This window comes from Chaetodon trifascialis, chromosome 3 (genome assembly GCF_039877785.1).
Source record: "Chaetodon trifascialis isolate fChaTrf1 chromosome 3, fChaTrf1.hap1, whole genome shotgun sequence".
NCBI classification, from domain to species: domain Eukaryota; kingdom Metazoa; phylum Chordata; class Actinopteri; order Chaetodontiformes; family Chaetodontidae; genus Chaetodon; species Chaetodon trifascialis.
The window spans coordinates 28646264-28667984 of record NC_092058.1 but is presented as its reverse complement, the minus strand read 5'-3'; the positions used below and the strand labels follow the sequence as shown (position 1 = coordinate 28667984).

The 21721-nt window shown below is 41.5% G+C and overlaps 1 protein-coding gene across 1 annotated transcript in view; it reads left to right on the top strand.

Annotated features, from left to right (window-relative positions):
* The window catches only part of LOC139329489 (copine-9-like), a 183627-nt gene that overhangs the window by 152823 nt on the left and 9083 nt on the right, over positions 1-21721 (top strand). Inside the window, exons 17-19 of the mRNA XM_070959834.1 lie at positions 321-448; positions 8246-8348; positions 9717-9774. Coding sequence (XP_070815935.1) covers positions 321-448; positions 8246-8348; positions 9717-9774 — 289 coding nt within the window. The remainder of the gene's footprint in view (positions 1-320; positions 449-8245; positions 8349-9716; positions 9775-21721) is intronic.

The following is a 21721-nucleotide window of genomic DNA, read 5'->3' as shown; positions in this document are numbered from 1 at the left end:
GCTGAGTGTTTGGTTAAGAGTTGTTCTGGGACACTTTATCTGTGTTGTGGGCCCAGCACAATGAAACACTGTTACTGAGAGGGTGCACACCTGATGACCATATAGACTGACTCACACTGACATGTTGTGTGGAATGTTTCTGACACCAGAGGGGTTGTGGATTAGTGGCTATATTAAATAAATATTTGTGGTGGCTCGATTTAAATTACAATAAGTGTAGCTGCCAATCTTAGTTAAGACAATACAAAAAATACTTGTTGGTTTCTTTCCAATAGTTTCCTTTTTTTCTTGTTTTACAAGCTGAGTTTTCTCTCTTGCAGAACTCAAATACAGAAAACCCAAACTGTGTGGGTATCGATGGTGTACTAGAGGCGTACTTCCAGAGCCTGCGAACTGTTCAGCTGTACGGCCCAACGAACTTTGCTCCTGTCATCAACCAAGTGGCTCGGTGAGAGATACAAACATACACACACACACACACACACACACACACACACACACACACACACACACACACACACACACAAAGAGACTACATTCTACTTGTGCACAAATGTGTACTGCTCTAGCACATAATGTCTCTCATACATAAAATTTGTAGATTTCCATGTGTTAAATATGCATGTGTCACTTATCGTGTGCCATCACAGAAAACCAGCTGTTTTTGTATGCATGTCATGAATACAAACAGAAAATATCTGAGGTTTGACTTGATGTCAGAAAGCAGGGGACATGATATGCATACCATAGAAACGGCCTTCTGTCAATCATCCTTGTCTTTGAAATCCCAGTGTATGTTCAAAGTTTTTTCAAAGCCATTTTCAGATTGTGAAGGTGTAGGGTTTTCTCGTAAACAAACAAAAATTATGTTGACATCCAGTGTTACTCACACAAACACATTGTGTGTATTCTTGAGGTCCAACAAATGTGTTCAAATGCACTGCCTTCCTCATGAAACATATAACCAAAAGGAGACACAAAGTGATTACAAAGAGGTAGAAAACAACCACAGAAACACACAATGACTACAAGGAGATGCAAAAGACTCAGATACAAACCTTCCACAAAAACATAAAGAATGCCATAAATGCCATCAGCTCGTCATCAAGCTCTGCAGTGGCCTGATAATGAGCCACTCATTTGAATCAGATGTGTTGGAGTTGGAAACATCTAAAACATGCAGGGCAGGGGGGCCCAAGGACCGGAATTGAGAAACACTGCCATAAAACAACCAAAGAGATGGCCTCCTGCTCATTTTCTCATCATCTGTCCATGGCTTTAGGCTCTTTGGAGTCACAAATATCAGCTACGTTATCTCATATTAGAATATTTAAAGTTGTATTGGACATTTTTTTACACAATAAACACTCTTAATCACTATTAATAATGTAAAAATTTTTATTGCCAAGGTCCAGGCCTTTAAATGTGGGTCCTTACACGTTTTTACTCATTTTACAAATGTGCCGCCCCTCTTTAAAGCTGTGCCTCTGTCCATTTTCAGGAGGTGCTCCTGCCTCCCTTCCATTCTCTTTTTGTGGTTTCTTTTGTCTTCGAGCCCGTTGTCTTTGTATCTTATGATTTGTAGGAGCCAAAATGTATGGTTTCCTTTTGAGTGTGATTTATTTTTGTCCACTGGGTGACACATGTTAATTAGCGATTCACCTTGTATATAGCTAGGAACTATGTGTTGCTGGTTAGGTGTGCTACCCGGAAGTGCAAAGGGTTTTGACCGCTACGCTAGCGCTACACTAGCGCTACTCTATGCTTCGCTACGCTACACGCTGAACGCTAACTCATGTGGAATAAATGGATTACCGTTGATTGATAAGACCGTTTACAAGTGTTTTGCTTAGAGCACAATACGTCAATAGAGTAGTTAGCCAGTAACTTCAGGTAACATCTAGCGCGTCAGCCTAGCCACCACCCGCATCAGTGACACCTCAGTAGTTCCGTATCAGAACAGAACTCCTTTAATATGATTAATAGCCTATGCAGTTGTCAGCTAAAGTATTTGTACCTTATGCCTCACACAGTTAGAGCACTTAATTACTTAATAATTATTATTTTCTGAACAACCTTGCACCCACACTGTGAGTGCTTAAATCACTTAAATAGCGAGGAATAAGTTTACAAACCTTGTGTTCCTGCTGAACCCTGCAGCACATCATCCTACAAGCTCTTTTTAAAAACAAATTTAATTTCACCAGTGAAACTTTTTTGGAGTACAGCCGGTGTTAAGTTTTTAATGGATTTTGGCTGGTTATTACCTGTTATTGTATTTTTAGACTCTATATGGAGCAATAATATCCTGTCCCAGTGAAGTGTGATTGTGCTTGCATAATCAAGTGGAGTGTAGCGGTGCTGTGTTGTTCTGCTGCTTAAAAGTCCCATCCATTCAGAGAGAGAACTTGAAACTCTCTTCCCTCGCTCGCTGTCTGGCTTTTTTCTGTCATTCTTCTCTTGTTTTTTTTTTTTTTCATGTCTCTAGATATTTTTTGCTCTGTGATCGTCAGATGCACAACCCTTTCCTCACTCACTTTTCTCTTCTTCTTTCTCCTTCCATACCTTCACCACTTACTCTGGCTTGCTGTCAGTCTACACCTCTTCCTCTTCCTCACTTCATGTTGTCTCCCATCTGCCACCTACATCTCCTACTCTGGGTCTTCCTCTTCTTTCTCTTTTTCTTAATTAAACTCCCCATCCTTTTTTCCCCCTCCTCTTCATCCACCTCTTCTTTGTTGTTGTCATCCATGTAAGAGGTTTAGAGTAGTAGTTATGAAGACAAGGGAAGAGGAGAAGGAGGAAGATGCATTATTCGATCCATACACACATACTGTAAATACTGTGTACATGGCCACAAGCAGCTGCTCTTGCACAAACTTATTGGGAATTATTACGATCACAGCCTTTGAAAAATATGCTGCTTCTCTCGAACAGCTTATTTCCAGCTTATTTTGTCCAGCTGTTGTCTATATACTATATGTTCCTGTGTGTTGTCTGATACTGTTTATCTGTGATGGTTGGTGAAAATACTATTTATGTTATTATTGGAAACCAGCCTACACACACACAAATGCAACCTGGATCATTCAAAGAGTCTGCATTTTGTTACTCTTGTCCTGTAGAACTGAAGGGTCAGAGTTGCTGTCGAGTTCTGAAGTGAAGACTTTGAAGTCTGCAAATCTAAAGCCTGATGGTATCGATCATGTAGAAGCCTCTTCTGGAAACATCCCAGATAGTTGTGTTTTGATTCAGCGTCACACACTTGTGTCTGGCAGCTGTTTACTGTGATGCATTGGAGGATTAGAGAAGGTTGTAAAAAACAAAACTGCTTCAACAGAAATGTTCACCTTACCTTCCTTAGCCTCTTAGAGGGTGAGGAACGGCTGAATGATGGCCAAATATTCACAGTCTTACCAATTACTGATATTTTCCTGTTGTTTATCAGTTATTAGTGAGTTCAAGCCATTCTGTAGTGTGACTCAAGCTCAGCTCAAGTTGAAATCTCGAGTGGACATTGCTGCTGTTGTCTCAATGCTTCCTAGTTACACAATCAGTGAGACAGCAATAGTTGAGTGTGTACTATAAAAAAAAACAATGATCAATTGACTTCAGGGCCTACATGTGGTGAGAAACACAGCAGGACACATCAGGATAACTCTGAAGAGTGCTTTAAATTGGGGCTGCATGGTGGCGCAGCAGGTAGTGCACGTGCCTCACAGCAAGAAGGTCGCCAGTTCGATTCCCAGGTCGGGCCTTTCTGTGTGAAGTTTGCATGTTCTTCCCGTGCATGTGTTGGTTCTCTCCAGGCACTCCCGCTTCCTCCCACAGACCAGATCATTAGGTTAATTGGTGACTGTAAAATTGCCCCAAGGTGTGATTGTGAGTGTGTATAGTTGTGTGTTTGTGCCCTGTGATCGACCGGCCCAGGGTGTACCCCGCCTCTCGCCCGTTGACGGCTGTGATAGGCTCCTGCACCCCCCGCAACCCCGAAAGGGATATGTGGTATAGAAAATGGATGGATGTTTTAAATTGTTTTAAAAGGCAAAAGGCCAAGACAACGAAAAGAGCAATTTGGGTGCTTTTCAAATGAGAGCTTAACTAATTATAACTAAAAGAGAACTCTCCAAAAGGAAGAGCTTGCCTAAACCACACTCAAAACAAAATGGAATTAAAACCCTCCTAAATGAGGCCTACAGTTCTAATGAAAAATGAAAACCAAAATACAAGGGGAAAAAGCACGCCTAAGCCTATTGAAGCTATCAAACAATATAACTACATGTATGTGAAAATCAGTCCCCGTCTAAACCTGGCTCAGTTCAAGTCTGGTTTCCAAAATGATACAAAGAGCGGAACTCTGACAAATCTGTCACATAACCAAGTGGATCTCTCCTGTGCCGAGGACTGGTCACCAAAGATGCCAGCCACAGACTGCCAGGCTGAGACGACTCTTATAGCCGGCAGGAAATGACAGCTTGCAGGCGATTGGGCAGCAGCTGGCTTGGAGGAGGAGTCTGGTTTCCACACCCCTTCACCTGCAACCATTCACACACAAGAACACACAAACACAAACACCCCCAAGAACGGCGGCAGCCATAACAAACGCTATCACTGATCATTCTTTTCCAAATAAAAATTAGAATTGTCATAAAGAAATCAGATCATCATGAAGAAGATTTGCAATCTGTGTCAGTCGCTAGGAATTACATTGCAATCTAATCTACTCTCATACGTAAAGGAGGAGGAATCTGTTTTTGTTCCCCTTGCAGAGGCTATGCAGCACATTAATAATGCAACTATATATCACAGTTAACAGTCTGTCACAGTCTAATAATTCACAGTCTGTCATGACAGAGATCCCACATTGTAGAGTCCACTCAGTTCCTGGTATCCAAAACTCAACCCATGATTCATGTGTCAGCAGGCTTTTCACTGTGTTTTTCTGTCTTCTGTCTCATGCGTTGCACAGTATGTACAATAGGACTATACCCAAATCAGGTTTTCCCAAGTCAACTCTGACTCAACAGTTTATTCCATGACTATTCTGTTTTAGGAGCGCTGGTGGTGCTTGTTTACGTCTATATTTTATTTTTTCATGTGCTTGTGGTTGCAGGGTTTTGTAATCAATAGATACTTTTGATTTTTATGGCCATAGTTCAGCTATAAACAATTCATTGATTGTTTCAAAAGTTAGTCAGCTAGGTCTCTCAATTTGTGTGTCTTTGGATGGATGGCATTTGGATCCTACATTTACACCACATCAACAGTAATTGTAAATCTTGTAAATGCTGAAATATAGTGGACCTCTTTGCCCACAAAATATTGCAGTTTGAGTAACAGTCCTCTGGTTCCCTACTTTCTTTAACTTGCTCTCAATTTTCAGAGTATATCTCTGAGTACTTCCAAAGCATGCTTCCAGCAGTCCATTATATCAGTCTTGGTGCCTGTTTCATCTGTAGCATTAGCATTTGTCAGTGTAAATGTACAGGTAGCATTAACATCGTTCAGCATTAATTATTGCTGTTATTGTTTATCTGATACATGGATTAATGAAAGTAGTAATATTTACATTAGAAAAAGTTGTTGTTTTTTTTTTTTGCCAAACATCATCTACAAATCCAACAATCACAATTAGTAAAGATCAAACTATCAAATAAACAAACTACTAATAATTATAACTAACACCTCATGTACAATTGTCTCTCACATTTCATTTAAACATATAAACAAACATAAGTGTGTGTGTGTGTGTGTGTGTGTGTGTGTGTGTGTGTGTGTGTGTGTGTGTGTGTTAGCCTGTGTTTGCTGATATACAGTATGTGCATGTGTGTTTGTATTGAGGGCTTAGCCTGTGTGTGTGGGTATATGTGTGAGTGTGTTTGTGTGGGTTACTATTTGAATCAGAGTTTCTGTTTTTGACATAGCACACTGTGACTTTCTGCTCTGTGTGGAACTTCAGGAAGAAGTTGCTGGTGGATGTGAAACAAAGGTGGACATAAATGAATGTGTCATATGCCTTTCACACACACACACACACACACACACACACACGCACGCACGCACGCACGCACGCACACACACACACACACACACACACACACACGTACGTTTATTCTGCGGACTGATTCCTGACCTCCTAGCTGTCCCTCACCTGATACGAATGAGCTCTCCCTGACTCTCCTCGGGCTCACTGTCTCTTGATCGTGTCCCTTCCACCCATAAAATGTTCTTGTGTTCATTTCCTGTAAGTATCAGTAGATAGTAAAATAAAAGCCTTGACTGTGATCATAATTATGCATCTGGGCACATCTTTACACTTTAGCATGATATTTTCTGAATAAAAGTGGTCCAACAGCACAAAGTTGTCCTGAGGGAATAACAACAACAACAAAAAACAGCCACACAGTTTTAGTATCTAAATTAAAACAAAACAAACCACCAAAAATGTATATACAACTTAACATACACATGTATATTTTTTAATATAAAGTTTTCAAGTTAAAGAATGATTGAAAGGTGGCAAAGAATGAAAAATGATTATTTTTTTCTATCAAAAGGTTAGTTTGTTGCCGGAAGGCAACACCGGGCCATGGCGAGCTAACATTAGCAGTGACCCTCCACCCCCTCTCATCAATGCATCTGTTGTACTTCTTTATTATCTGAAGGTCCAGGTCAGCTGTTGATATTATCCAGCTGTTGTTATTTTGGAGAGTCAAAAAAGTCACACAGTTTTTCTTTCTGTCCAGTAAAACTAGACCAAAGGCTTTAAATTGAATTAGCCTGAGTCACACATCCATCTAGTGTTGCACTAGTGCTATAATTAATGAGTTAAATCATGAACTGAGCATTCCTGTGCCAGAGGAATTTACGACACGTAGTTTCAATTGGACTATATGTATGAGAGACCCATGGAATGGAAGAGGAAAGAGGAAAATAGAGCAGCATTAGGGACGGACATTGAGACAGGCAGGAGGAAAGACAGAGAGGAATCCAGCAGACAGGGAGGCAGGCAGAGAGGGAGACAGTTTGCCATTTTGCCTGCTCTCAGCCTCAGGCCAGACTGAGAGTGTGAGCCAATCAAACAGTGAGTCAGACAGCAGGTCTTCCTTCTCCCTGCTGGGATCCTAACATTACCTGCAAACACACACACACACACACACACACACACACACACACACACACACACACACACACACACACACACACACACACACACACCAGATAGTGTAGAATAAAAATACTCTATTATACAACACCATTTTATGTGGACCTGTGCTGGCAGGGAAGGACTCTCATCCACTCTTTAACATACATAGTGTAAATCCACATAGTGAACAACCTGCAGAGTATCTGATGGTTTTACAGTTACCTGCAGAGCATGGAATACATTTAAAAGCTCATATGTATGTGTCAATGCTATCTGGTCCATTTGTTTAATGTATCAATCAGCAGGTAACGAAAAAAAGAACTTTCACAAGGCACAGATTCACTTCACACAAGGAAAAAAGTCCTTTTACACAGTGACACTAAGAATGTGTTCAGACTGACATTAGCACCACAGCCCTCTCATTTCAATAAGACGACTGCATTGTTACACCAGCGGTAATGATGGAGGATCACAAGTCAAAAAATCAGAATCATCTGTCAGCAGGTTTCCTCTTTTGAAATGTTATCGGCTATAACTAACGCTAATTTTGTGAGTTAGCCAACCTTCAAAATGAATGTGTTTGCTTTTGGCTGATAGGTTGATATTTAGACTGGATTGCCTTTTTTTTAACTTTAATTTCATTCATTCTGTTTCAATCGCTGAACAAATGCAGATGTAGGCAGTGATTCAGAGGTCCAGGATCCAGGCCACATACTACATCTGGTAAACCTGAATCACAAGCCACTGTCTGCACACTAGGCCAAAGATGAATTGTTACAGAGGGAAACACCATTATGAATCATTTTGATATTTATTAAGAAAGCAATTAACATGAATTGTCTTGTTTTTGCTGTGCAAAAAAACAAACTAGTGATAAGTTTGTTGATACAGACAAAAGTCATTCTGCTGTCAGCGCTTCGTACCACCACATGAGAGATGTGACATTACTCTGGACTTTATGTCTACTCACATAGATCAGTTAATCTAACTTATATGTGTGTGTGTGTGTGTGTGTGTGTGTGTGTGTGTGTGTGTGTGTGTGTGTGTGTGTGTGTGTGTGTGTGTGTGCGTGCGTGTGTGTGTGTGTTATGATGTTAGGTGTGCTGCAGAGGTGACTGACGGCTCCCAGTACTTTGTGCTGCTGATGATCACAGACGGTGTTATCTCAGACATGGCTCAGACCAAAGAGTCTGTGGTCAATGTGAGTAGACAAAACACTGGACACTGCACACTGCACACAAAACTGTATGTATGGAATAAAATATCATTGATGGATTGATGTCTTTATTTCGAACATGTAAAATGAACAGAAGGTAGTTCTATAAACTTATAAGCAGATCCAGACAGGGAAGCTAGCTGAAAAGGAAAGAACAGAATATCTAAACAATCATTTCAAAAGCTTGGGGCTAAAACAGAATAGTCATTCACAAAATTATGTAAAATGAAATTTGGGTATGGCAATTGCGTGTAATCTATGCTTAAAGGTGGTTCTGAAACTGCCCAAGGCAGCTTTTTTATTGTTGTCCTTGATAATTAAAATGTACTCTGTCAAGATGCTCATCTTAGTCAATTTAAGTATTTCACCTAATGAACATTTTGTTTACTTTAAAGTTATAATAGATAAGTCAGATATAATGATGGAATATTACTTATGTCCCTTACTTAAAGTCCCTAAAATTCAAATCACCTGTCATTGATTTGTGGGCCTTCCAGAATCCTGGTGATAAACTTCATATAGCTGTGTGTAAGGAAACGACAGGACTCAGTAGGAGAGGATTTATCAGATCCTGTCCTGTGCTGTGGTGGTCCCCAGAAATCCTGGAGGATTAACATTGGAGTCACCAGGAAGAGATGGAGTCATTGAGGAGTGTGTGTCTGTGTGTTTAAAGAAAGTGATAAATTATGAGAGGTAGTTTGCATAAAAGTATTAGACTTACATTTGTTAGATGGCCAGAGACACACCTTTATTATTAGCTGATGTTGCTCTGTGTTTGCTGGATTTGTGAATAGGCAACTGTTTGCTAACATATCAGCCCTGTCAACTTTACAAAGGATAATATGTTGTGCTTAGAGTATTTTCTGCTGTAGTAGGCACGCAAAGGAACATGTCCAAAATAGAAAAGCACATCTATAGTCTGCACACTGAATCAAGGACGGACTCATCTAAAAATAACTGGTAAAATTGTTTTTTTGTTCATACCCAGATGCTCATCTGTACCCAAGTCTGCATGAAAGAGCTGGTCTGAGATCTGATCCAGTTGATTTATGATAACAGTTCAAAGGAATCTTGATGCTGCATGATATTTTTTCCTAGATGGTTCATGGAAAAAGTACATTGCAGCCCATATGATCAGAACAACAGTAACCAGAGTGTGAAAGCAGATCAGTGAAGTCAAGTGGTTGTGACAAACAAAGAGATGAAAATGGTCGAAAAGCATTTTATTGTCATTGCAGCCAAGAAAACTCAGGAATGTATATATACTCTGCATTCAAGGAAGTTATGCACAGTGTGTGTATTTGAGTGGGGGAAGAGCAGTCTGGCTGACACCCCTCCTGTTTTTCTCCACAGGCAGCCTCCCTACCTATGTCTATCATCATAGTAGGAGTGGGACCTGCTGAGTTTGATGGTAAGTATGTGCCTGTGTGTGTGTCGGGGGAGTTGCCATCCATGTTGATGTGTAACAGGTCTCAGACAGAACCAATGACCAGATACGATTCTTCTGTAGAGCCAGGAGAAAGAATGAACCAAGCAAGCTGTTCAATGCAGCTTCACTCAGCAGTTTATTTGCCAATAATGCAAAACATATCTCACTTGTGATGTCTTTCTATATTTTGTTTTCCATACTCCAATACAATACTCAACACAAAGATCCATGAAATCAAAAATAAAACAACTACAGAGGCTAGTTACAGTGTTGCTTTCAAATAAAACACAAATTTTTCATTTTCCATTTATTATAGAATTGATTCATTCAGTGTAGTGCTGCATTAATGAATCCTCAATCAGTCCTTTATTTAAGTGTGTGTATTGGTGAGTGTGTGTGCATCTCTGTGTGTCAGGGGGTGGGGGGTGGTTTATAATTAGTGTTTAAATGTCTGCCTGTCAATTAGTACACAAATTGTAGTGCAGTGTATTGCATGGTTGAGATCTAAGGTAAGATTTGATTGATCTCATCATTGCCTTGTTCTCCAGAAACAAAATATGTTAAGTTTTGATAATTTCATTAATCTTGCCTATCTAAAACTCATCCATAAATGCCTACATAATCAGGCTCCTCAGGTGCTCAGTGACCTTGTGGTTCCACTTAGAGCTTCAGGCTCGGTAACACGTGGAGCATCCAATGGGAATTGTAAGGTTCGTCTGTGTAAATCCTCATTTGGACAAACAGCTTTTTCTGTCCGTGGAATTAACATGTGGAATTCTCTACCTGTAGAACTTAAACTGGATGCTGATTTAGATCACTTTAAACTCAAATTGAAACAGTTTTTGAAGAGAAATCAGTCATGCAGTCATGCTTAATTGGTGCTTCCTATTCGAAGGTGTTAATCATGTCTTGTAGTTTGTATTTTGTACTGTTCTGTATTTTTCATTGTCTGTACTTTGCACTGTTACTTGTGTTTTTGTTGCTGAGTCTTTTGTATCTTGAGACTCAGCTAGGGACGGGCATTGCAAATTAGCTTAGGCTATAAATGCTATAGTGTGTGGCATTGATTTATGCTACATGTCCCTATTCAAATAAACATTAAATAAATTTGGCATGGTATGGGACATGGTGGCATCTTAGAAGGTGTATGGTAGGTCACAGGGAGCATCTGCATTTCCCAGATTGGCACTGATGGTGGTCCATAGGTGAGCATTAACAGACTACAGACTTCTCCAGTAGTGCTACATCTCAAAGCCTGGATGGCATCTAGATCCTGGCCGTTGATCCAAACCCCATCAGCAGAGAGCAGCCTTCCTACATAGTGGACCTCTTTCTTGAAAAGCTAGCACTGAGGTTTACACAATGGTGTTGGAAGACCTTCAGAACACATCTCAGTACATCAACATAATCTTCAAATGTCTTAGCATAGCAGGCATGTCGTCAAAGTATGGCATGCAGTATTCACCCCACAAGGATTTGAGCATTTCTTTCTGAAAGTCCAAAGGGAGAACACACCCACTCATACAACACTGAGTAGGAATGTCTTTTGGTTCAGGAACCTGTAATCAATGCACATACTCAAGCTACCATCATTCTTGCAAAAAAAAAAATTATATATATATATATATATATATATATATATATATAAACAGTGAAGCAAAGGATGCGTACTTTGATTTTACTTTTACTTGAATGTCATCCTTCAGAGTTATGCTCCTTTGGAGGCTTTGAACACTCCCTATGTCAAAGTCATTTTGTGTGCTGCACAGATGCATCGTTAAAATGATTCAAATATATATGTATATGTATGCAAATTTCATCTGTTGTAATGCCTCTCAGAGCTTCCACAGCATGTGTGTTTGTGTGTGTTTGGATGTCTGTATGAGAGGCAGTGATAAGTATCAGTGTCTAGATGATGGATGTAAGTTGTAGGTATTCTAAAAACTAGTGTCTCCTAATTCTGTGTTTCTACATAAAGTCTTTAAAGTCTGTGAACTGATTGTTGTGAAAAAGATGGTGAAAGTGCATGATACCTTTTTGTGCCAATGTGTGATAGTGAAGAGGAATGCTGAGGAATTGGAATTCAGGGTAATGCCGCATAGGGATATTTACACAATGATGGAAGAGAACTAAAAATCTTAATGCCTTTCTAATAAGATGTCAGAGTTGTGGAGATTACAGTATTTTTACTTGTTGTTTGGTGGTTAAAAGAAAGGTAAGTCTGACAGTGAAATGGTTTTGCAATATAATTGCTCCAAGTCTATCTATGAGATATTGTGAATAGTTTTATGGATGCATTTAACAATATATTGTATTTGATTTTCCAGGTTGTATAGAACACCTAGCAGCCTTGAGATTTACTTTTCTGTAAAGTGGATAGTTTTTGTTCTTTTATTTTTCAAGTAGAAATTTGTAATGAAAGAGTAAATAAATTTGAACCATTTTTCTATTGGTTTGACTGGTAGCATTGAAAAAAAAGTAGTTCATATGGGAGAGTATTTTTAGTTTGACAGTTGCAATCAGTGAGAGAGGCAGAATCATCCTGCACCGGAGGTCATCTGTTACTGTTCTGAACAATGGAGTATAGTTATGATGAAACAACTCTGACAGCTTGGGGTAAATGTCAGTACTCAAGTACCTAATATTACCATTGCTAAGTGGTAGTGATAAATTCTGTTCTGCAGAATCCCAGTCATCTTCTGAGAGTCAGAATATGGTGATCTTGTTCCTGTTTATTGTCTAATTACAGATTTCAGAGAAGGTGTTAATGAGATTAAAGGTTTCTAATGGTGAAGGTAAAGGGTCCTGCAAGTACAATAAAATATCATCTGCATACAGGCTTATTTTATGCCGGAGGTTTGTGGCATGAGCTTCTTTATTAACAGTAGTATTAGCGGTATTAGTAGTAGCTGGAAGGTTGAGTTGGATCTTTGTTGGGTTTCAGTAGAACTAGTATGATGGATTTTTTTCATGTGTGATTTGAAATGTATTTTGTATTTCTGTAAAAGAGTTGGTCAAATTGTTTATGGAATTCAGAACACTAACCTCTATTTCTGTTATTTGTAGTTCATCTGTGTCCAAGAATGAATCTTGTTTCTTTCTTTTGGCAAGTTTGGTGGATGAGTTGCTGCTGTCAGTGTCCATGTTGCCCTGTTTGAAGTAGTAGTGGTCAATAAATGCATCTAAGTCCTAAATCCTAAATCCTCCACTGTGAGTGCAACCTGTTCCACCTAAGACATGGGAAACAAACACAAATATGTTGTCCTGTGGTCGTAATTTTATTTAATGTGATTTTCCTTTAGTGTCTGAGCTGATCTTGCGGCCTATAGTTGGAAGTAGGGCACCACCATATTCGAAGTCACCTCCCTTGTCCGGTTCTCGCGATACTCACGCAGCCATCACCCCTCTGGGAGACCTAGATATATACTGTGTGCAAGAGTTTGGGTACCATTGGTCAAACTTTCTGTTGCTGTGAGTAGTTAAGTAAGTAAAAGATGAGCCAATTTCAAAACAGCATTAAGTTAGTGAGGGCATATTTCTTTTGCAAAGTTTTGCATGGCATTGTTTCTAACAAGAGGAGTGCGTGCACTATTCATCTTAATGTATTGGCTGAGTTGTAGATGCAATGGGACAGAATGGAGTCTTGAAAAATACTTCTGGACAAGACTCAAATGCATTAAATGCAGTTTATAACCTATAAACTGTAAATGTCATTATAGCCACTTTATTCACAGCTCATTGAGGTGTGCAATAGTTTGAATGTGTCTCCATAGACTTTTAATTTATTGTGCAACTCATAAAACAAATCTATCTTTATGTACAGTTGAACAGTGTGCGATTTGCACTTTGCATTTTGAGAATTGAATAGATTTTTTACTATGATTTTTACTATATACTTGATTTTTTACATTCATGAATTCAGTGTCACCATAACCATTAGGAGTATGGCTCCAGTTGCTTAAAACCATCAAGTTATCATTTTATTTTACCTTTAATAGAGCATTGATGGACAACCCCTGCTTTTGTAGTCCTATACAAGCAAATATTATGAAGACTTTTGATATGTGCACACACCATGTGTATTAGATGCCTGGACCTATTTGCAAAATCGGTTTCCATGGAGATGTGACAGTCTGTAGCTTTGAAAGAGAGAGTCTGGCTTCGTCTTTGTAGCCTAATAGAGAAGAAAAGGTTTAACATGTCCTCTCTCAGACTAATCAAAAGCACTGTTTGTTATTTAAAGTGAAAAACCACCTACTGTACTTTAATAAAGGATTGCATCTTATAAACCAGCAAACCTCATTACATTTAATGAGAATACACTCCTCAAGTAGAACATTATGTGTGGGAGAGAAGAAAATTGTTAAGAAAATAATGTTGATTGTCAAATGATGGGGTTAAATAGTTCCTCTTATATTTTTGACTTGCAATGAAACTGATTTATTTCATACAGGAGATTTGCAAGGGTGTGGGATGGGCTGTGTGGAGGTTTGTCTTATTTAGTTAAACTGTATAGCTTTGAGTTGGACTGACAGACAGAATGCTGTAAGTTTCCTTTCACATTTTGTGATGATTGAGATGGTAATTACATATTTGCCAAAATGTATTCAATTTCCACTGAATGTAAGAGTCCTGGCAAATACAAACCGTGACTCTCTCAATCTCTCAATAGCTCTCAATCTGACTGCTGAACATGTAGAGAAATTCCTCTTTTCAAACAGAGAACATTTCTGCTAGCTTGATATGTAATTAACTCCCAACCAATAACAGCACAGCAGTCTTTAATTTAATCATCTGAGTTTTTCTTTCACGGTTCAGTGTAGATGGAAAAATGCCGTTTCTTGGAACTTAGGTTTTATTTTCATCATCACCTCTGTCAGTTATCATAGCATTGTGCAACACTGTTCTCTGATTTCAGCAAATAAACCTAAATAACCAATAGAATTAATGGCTGACCTACAAATGTAAACCCAAGCCTTCCATTGAAGCTGCACAAATCAATATTGTTATATGAAAATGGGTCAAGTGATTATTTGTAATGTGAAATATTTTGTTTGTAGTGAAGAGTGCGCAGAGTATTATCACCAATTCTGCAGCTTTACAGAGAGCTTTAGTCTATTTTCGATTCCTATTTTGGCGTTCTAGGCCGTAATCTCCACCCAGCCTCTTCTCCACCAGCAGCCAACAGCTAATTTCATGGAAACTTTACACTATCTGCTCAGCACCACACAGCAAACAAAGTGTATGACTAACTGGGGAACCCAGACGAACATTTAATGACTAAAGTACCAGATTATTTTTATATTTTAAGTATCTTACCTATGCAGAGATCAGACAGACTATATCTTTTGTGTTTTGAGATAGTCCTAGCTTCAGGCATCACAGAATCACAAACTCCTGCCATCACATGGACTGACTTTCACCTGACAGCACCACGGATGAGTGTTGATTTATTTGGTGTCATTTTAAAATTTAGATGAAAATAATACAGTCAATAATGCAGAATAAAGTTATACAGCTGTGTGCTGAACAGACTTCTGTGCTCTTATGGTTCAGCGTCACTGAGCAAGTTGTAGAAGTTGTCAAATTGGGCAGTGTAGCAATCCTCTTTGTCTGGAAGCATCCCAAGTGCCTCTCCGGGAACCATCACCTTATCGTGGTGGAGAGGTTTGTGTGTCCCGGTGAACCTGAGGGCTATGTTGTCTGGAGCCTAGTGCTCCTGGTAGGGTCTCCCATGGCAGATTGGTCTCAGGCGAGGGTCCAGACTAAGAATGGTTCATACAGACCCCATGAAAGGGCCCGTCAGCGAGCGCCTGGTGGTCGGGCTTGCCACGGAGCCCGGCTGGGCACAGCCCGAAAAGATTACGTGGCACCCTCATCTTCATCCTGTGGGCCAACCACCTGCAGGAGAGACTGCTGGGGTCGGGTGCACTGCCATATGGATGGCAGTGAAGGCCGGGGATCTCAACGGACCAGACCTGGGCGGCAGAACCTGGCTCAGGGAACGTGGAACATCACCTCCTTGTGGGGGAAGGAGCCGGCACTTGTGCGTGAGATGGAGCGCTACCAGTTGGATCTGGTGGGGCTCACCTCTACGCACAGTGTCAGCTCTGGAACCGTTCTCCTGGATAGCGGTTGGACTCTTTTCTTCTCTGGAGTCGCCCAAGGTGTGAGGCACCAGGCAGTGTGGGGATACTCACAAACTTCAACATAGTGCTGCTATGTTGAAGTTTACCCCAGTGGATGAGAGGGTCGCTCTGTGCCTCTGCGTTACGGGGTGGGGGGCCTTCTTGGAGACCCTGAGTGGAGTCCTGCATGGGGCTCCAGTAGGGGACTCCATAGTCCTACTGGGGGATTTCAGCGCACACGTGGGCAACGATGGAGACACCTGGAGGGGCGTGATTGGGAGGAATGGCCCCTCGATCTGAACCCGAGCAGTTGTTTGTTATTGGACTTCTGTGCTAGTCATGGACTGTCCATAATGAACACCATGTTCGAACATAAGGACGCTCATAAATGTACATGGTACCAGAGCGCCCTAGATCAAAGGTCGATGATCGATTTCGTTATCGTATCATCTGACCTGAGGCCACATATTTTGGCCACTTGGGTGAGGAGAGGGACGGAGTTGTCAACTGATCGCCATCTGGTGGTGAGTTGGGTCCGAGGGTGGGGGAAGACTTTAAACCCGGTAAACCCAAGCGTGTGGTGTGGGTGAACTGGGAACATCTGGATGAGGCCCCTGTCTGAGAGATCTTCAACTCTTACCTCCGGCGGAGCTTTTCTGGCATCCCTATGGAGGTTGGGGGCATTGAACCAGAAAGGGCGATGTTCAAAGCTTCCATTGCTGAAGCTGCGACGGAGAACTGTGGTCTAAAGGTCTTGGGTGCCTCAAGGGGCAGTAACCCTCAAACACCATGGTGGACACCAGTGGTCAGGGAAGCCGTCCGACTGAAGAAGGAGTCCTTCTGGGATATGTTATCTCGGAAGACTCCAGAGGTTGCAAGGTACCGACAGGCCTGACGGGCAGCAGCCTCTGCTGTAGGGGAGGCAAAGCAGCGAGTGTGGGAGGAGTTTAGAGCAGCCATGGAAAAGGACTTTCGGTTGGCACCAAGGTGTTTCTGGAAAAACCGGAACCTCAGGAGGGGGAAATGGGGAACCATCCAAGCTGTGTACAGTAAGGATGGGACACTGTTGACCTCTATGGAGGAGATAGTCGGGCGGTGGAAGGAGCACTTTGAGGAACTCCTGCATCAGACCGATACGCCCTCTATTGTAGAGGCAGAGCTGGAAGCTGATGGGGGATCATTATCAATTACCCTGGTGGAAGTCATTGAGGTAGTTAAACAACTCCGCAGTGGCAAAGCCCCAGGGATTGATGAGATCCGTCCAGAAATGCTGAAGGCTCTGGGTGTTTAGGGGCTGTCTTGGGTGACACGTCTCTTCAACATTACGTGGAAGTCTGGGACAATGCCTAGGGAGTGGCAAATTGGGGTGGTGGTCCCCTTGTTTAAAAAGGGGGACCAGAGACTGTGTGCCAATTACAGGGGCATCACACTACTCAGCCTCCCTGGTAAAGTCTACTCCAAGGTGTTGGAAAAGAGGGTTCGGCCAATAGTTGAACCTCAGATCAAAGAGGAACGATGCAGATTCCATCCTGGCCGTGGAACAACGGACCAGCTCTTTACTCTCGCAAGGATCCTGGAGGGGGCCTGGGAGTATGCCCATCTGATCTACATGTGTTTTGTGGACTTGGAGAAGGCATATGACCGGGTCCCCCGGGAGATATTGTGGGAGGTGCTGCGGGCGTATGGGGTGAGGGGGTCACTTCTCAGGGCCATCCAATCTTTATATGCCCAAAGCAAGAGCTGTGTTCGAGTACTCGGCAGTAAGTCGGACTTGTTTCCGATGGGGTTTGGCCTCCATCAGGGCTGTGTCTTGTCACCAAACCTGTTCATGATATTCATGGACAGGATATCAAGGTGTAGTCGGGGGAGGAGGGTCTGCAGTTCGGTGTGCTGAGGGTCTCATCACTGCTTTTTTGCAGATGCTGTGGGCATGTTGGCATCATCGGTCTGTGACCTCCGGCACACACTGGATCGGTTCACATCCAAGTGTGATTAGAGTGTGATTAGAATTAAAGACTAGCTGAGTTAAATCACTAGCTGAAAGAATAGGGAACCCTCAATGGGGCCTATTATTCTGTGTGCAGGACTAAGGCTGGGGTCAAGGATGGACTCATGTGTGACAGAGAAAAGGAAATTAGAGAGGATATGATGAAGCTGAAAGAGCATGACAGGAGGAGAAGCACACAGTGGAGTGTAGAGAGTTACAGAATAAGCTGGTACAGGTGTGGTGAACTTAAAGATTAATTTACCTCTCACCAAGGTAAACTAAGGTCTGTGGAGAAAAGGGATTATTTAACTTTGGTCATGCAAGACCAAAGTATGAGCGGCTTGGGGAAATTAAAGTGACAAGCGCAGAGCTTCACTGTTGTGTTTGGTGAATCATCTTTGATATTCCTTTTCCTCGGCAGTCAGCGTCCTACAAAATATTTTACAGATTCTGTCACTCAACATACAGAACTTCTTCATGTGTGCCTGATTTACCCCCAGGGATTGATGAGATCCGTCCAGAAATGCTGAAGGCTCTGGGTGTTTAGGGGCTGTCTTGGGTGACACGTCTCTTCAACATTACGTGGAAGTCTGGGACAATGCCTAGGGAGTGGCAAATTGGGGTGGTGGTCCCCTTGTTTAAAAAGGGGGACCAGAGACTGTGTGCCAATTACAGGGGCATCACACTACTCAGCCTCCCTGGTAAAGTCTACTCCAAGGTGTTGGAAAAGAGGGTTCGGCCAATAGTTGAACCTCAGATCAAAGAGGAACGATGCAGATTCCATCCTGGCCGTGGAACAACGGACCAGCTCTTTACTCTCGCAAGGATCCTGGAGGGGGCCTGGGAGTATGCCCATCTGATCTACATGTGTTTTGTGGACTTGGAGAAGGCATATGACCGGGTCCCCCGGGAGATATTGTGGGAGGTGCTGCGGGCGTATGGGGTGAGGGGGTCACTTCTCAGGGCCATCCAATCTTTATATGCCCAAAGCAAGAGCTGTGTTCGAGTACTCGGCAGTAAGTCGGACTTGTTTCCGATGGGGTTTGGCCTCCGTCAGGGCTGTGTCTTGTCACCAAACCTGTTCATGATATTCATGGACAGGATATGAAGGTGTAGTCGGGGGAGGAGGGTCTGCAGTTCGGTGTGCTGAGGGTCTCATCACTGCTTTTTTGCAGATGCTGTGGGCATGTTGGCATCATCGGTCTGTGACCTCCGGCACACACTGGATCGGTTCACATCCAAGTGTGAAGCGGCTGGGATAAGGATTGGCACCTCTAAATCTGAAGCCATGGTTCTCAGCAGGAAACCAATGGATTGCCTATTCCGGGTAGGGAATGAGTCCTTGCACCAAGTGAAGGAGTTCAAGTACCTCTGGGTCTTGTTCACGAGTGAATGGACAATTAAACGTGATATTGGTCGGAGAATCTGAGCAGCGGGGGCTGCATTCGCTTTACCGCGCCGATGTGACAAAAAGAGAGCTTTCGATTATTACTTCCTCAGAACTGTGTGAGTATGACCTCCAAACAGCACAAGCCTTTCCTGCTGTACTGTGACCAGAAACCTGAGATCAGGACGGAGAGTGGAGGGATAAGTCTGTGAGCTGTGTGCAACTAACTGAGAGAAATGTATGTCTTGAAAAGGCGATTGAAAGGCTGCAACAAAAATACGTGAGCATGAGCAATTCTGAAATGCTAAAAATGATCAATGAACTTTTATACACTGGATTACTTCAACTGTGGAGCATCCTGTTTTTCAGTAACAACATAACCTCAATTCGAGCTGCTGATGTGAACACAGATGAGCTCAGCAAACCCTGTCAAACAGATGCAACCATGGGAAAATTCACCTGCATCACATTAGCTGAGTTCTGAGACTGTCAATGAGTCCAACTCATCCACCTCATGTGTTGATCCGTACCTACAGCATTTTTAAAGCAGGTATTCAACTGACTTCAAGTCATGTCCTGAAGATTACAAATACATTTCTGTAAACAGGCATCTTAAACAGGAGATTATGTGTCTGAGAAAAATGACATCTGTTTTGGGGTTGTACAAGGCAGCTGCCTTGGTCCATTACTGTTCTCACTGTACACTGTACACTGTACTGTACACTCTACACATTAGAGAGCACAATGTATGTTTCCATAGTTATGCAGACACACAACTGTACATCTCTGCTGAACCAAATGATGCTGCAGTTATAGACTCCATTACTGACTGTTAACTTCCTAGATTAAGTCAGAGGTTAAAAATCTTGTTGCGATCCTAGATTCAAATGTAAGTTTCAAGTTCCACATCAACAAGGTGATTAAAACAGAATTTTTCCACCTCAGAAACACAGCTAATGTACAACCATTTAAACCAAAAGGATGCTGAAAATTTGATTCCTGCTTTTATTTCAAGCTGACTTAATCATAGTAACACATTTTTACTATTTACTGCTGCTGGTTTAGTGGAGGTTGCCAGCAACAGCTCAAAGAAAATCGGTGATGCGGCCTTGTGTTGTTATGTTATCCATTCTCTTTCTATTTTTGTCCTTATTCTCTTGTTTTACTACTTAACAAGTGGGTTTTGTTCTCCATCTTACTTTATATTATTTTTGTAATCCACATTTTCATGTTCATTTACTTTCAGCTATATTTCCATTACGAAAGGTGCTATACAAATAAAGTTTATCATTATTATTATTGTTGTTGTTGTTATTATTGTAACTAATAGTAGTAGTATTAGTAGTGGTAGTACTAGTAGTATACATGAATGCAGGATTTAAGATATTTAAAAACTTTGTTTTGTAAATGTTTTTGAGGAAGGAAATGCACTCCACGCATTTATTATGCATTATGAATGTAAACATGATTTTGTTTGTTTACAAGAAAACTCCACAGGGCAGATTTAATCATCATTCTCATTCAAAGCTATTCATATTAATTAGAACTTTTTGCCACATCTTCAAACCCTTCTTCTACATTTCATGTCACATTATGTTGCACTTTTCCTGAAATAATATCATATTGTAGGACCCGATAGCTGAACTGACAGTTATTTTTCAGAGACATGGTCTCAAAATGAGCAGCTGATGAACCCATCTCTGGATCTTCCCAGCAGGACAATCTGATCAGTGCTAAATAAAAGAAGCGACTCTTCATGTGCTCACCATCCAACACTATTGAAATGCATAGATGACTTTCTAAAAGTTAATTGGCAAAATGATTAGAGTTAAATCACTAGCTGAAAGAATAGGGAACCCTCAATGGGGCCTATTATTCTGTGTGCAGGACTAAGGCTGGGGTCAAGGATGGACTCATGTGTGACAGAGAAAAGGAAATTAGAGAGGATATGATGGAGCTGAAAGAGCATGACAGGAGGAGAAGCACACAGTGGAGTGTAGAGAGTTACAGAATAAGCTGGTACAGGTGTGGTGAACTTAAAGATTAATTTACCTCTCACCAAGGTAAACTAAGGTCTGTGGAGAAAAGGGATTATTTAACTTTGGTCATGCAAGACCAAAGTATGAGCGGCTTGGGGAAATTAAAGTGACAAGCGCAGAGCTTCACTGTTGTGTTTGGTGAATCATCTTTGATATTCCTTTTCCTCGGCAGTCAGCGTCCTACAAAATATTTTACAGATTCTGTCACTCAACATACAGAACTTCTTCATGTGTGCCTGATTTACCCTTTGTGATGCTTTAAAAGCCTGAAGTAGACATGCCGCTTACAAAAGCAGATAAATCAGCTTCCCTTGCAATTTTTGAGCTCAAAATAATATATTCAGCTGCTGTTTTGCCCAGGTCTGCTCCCTGGTTCAGTAGACATCCA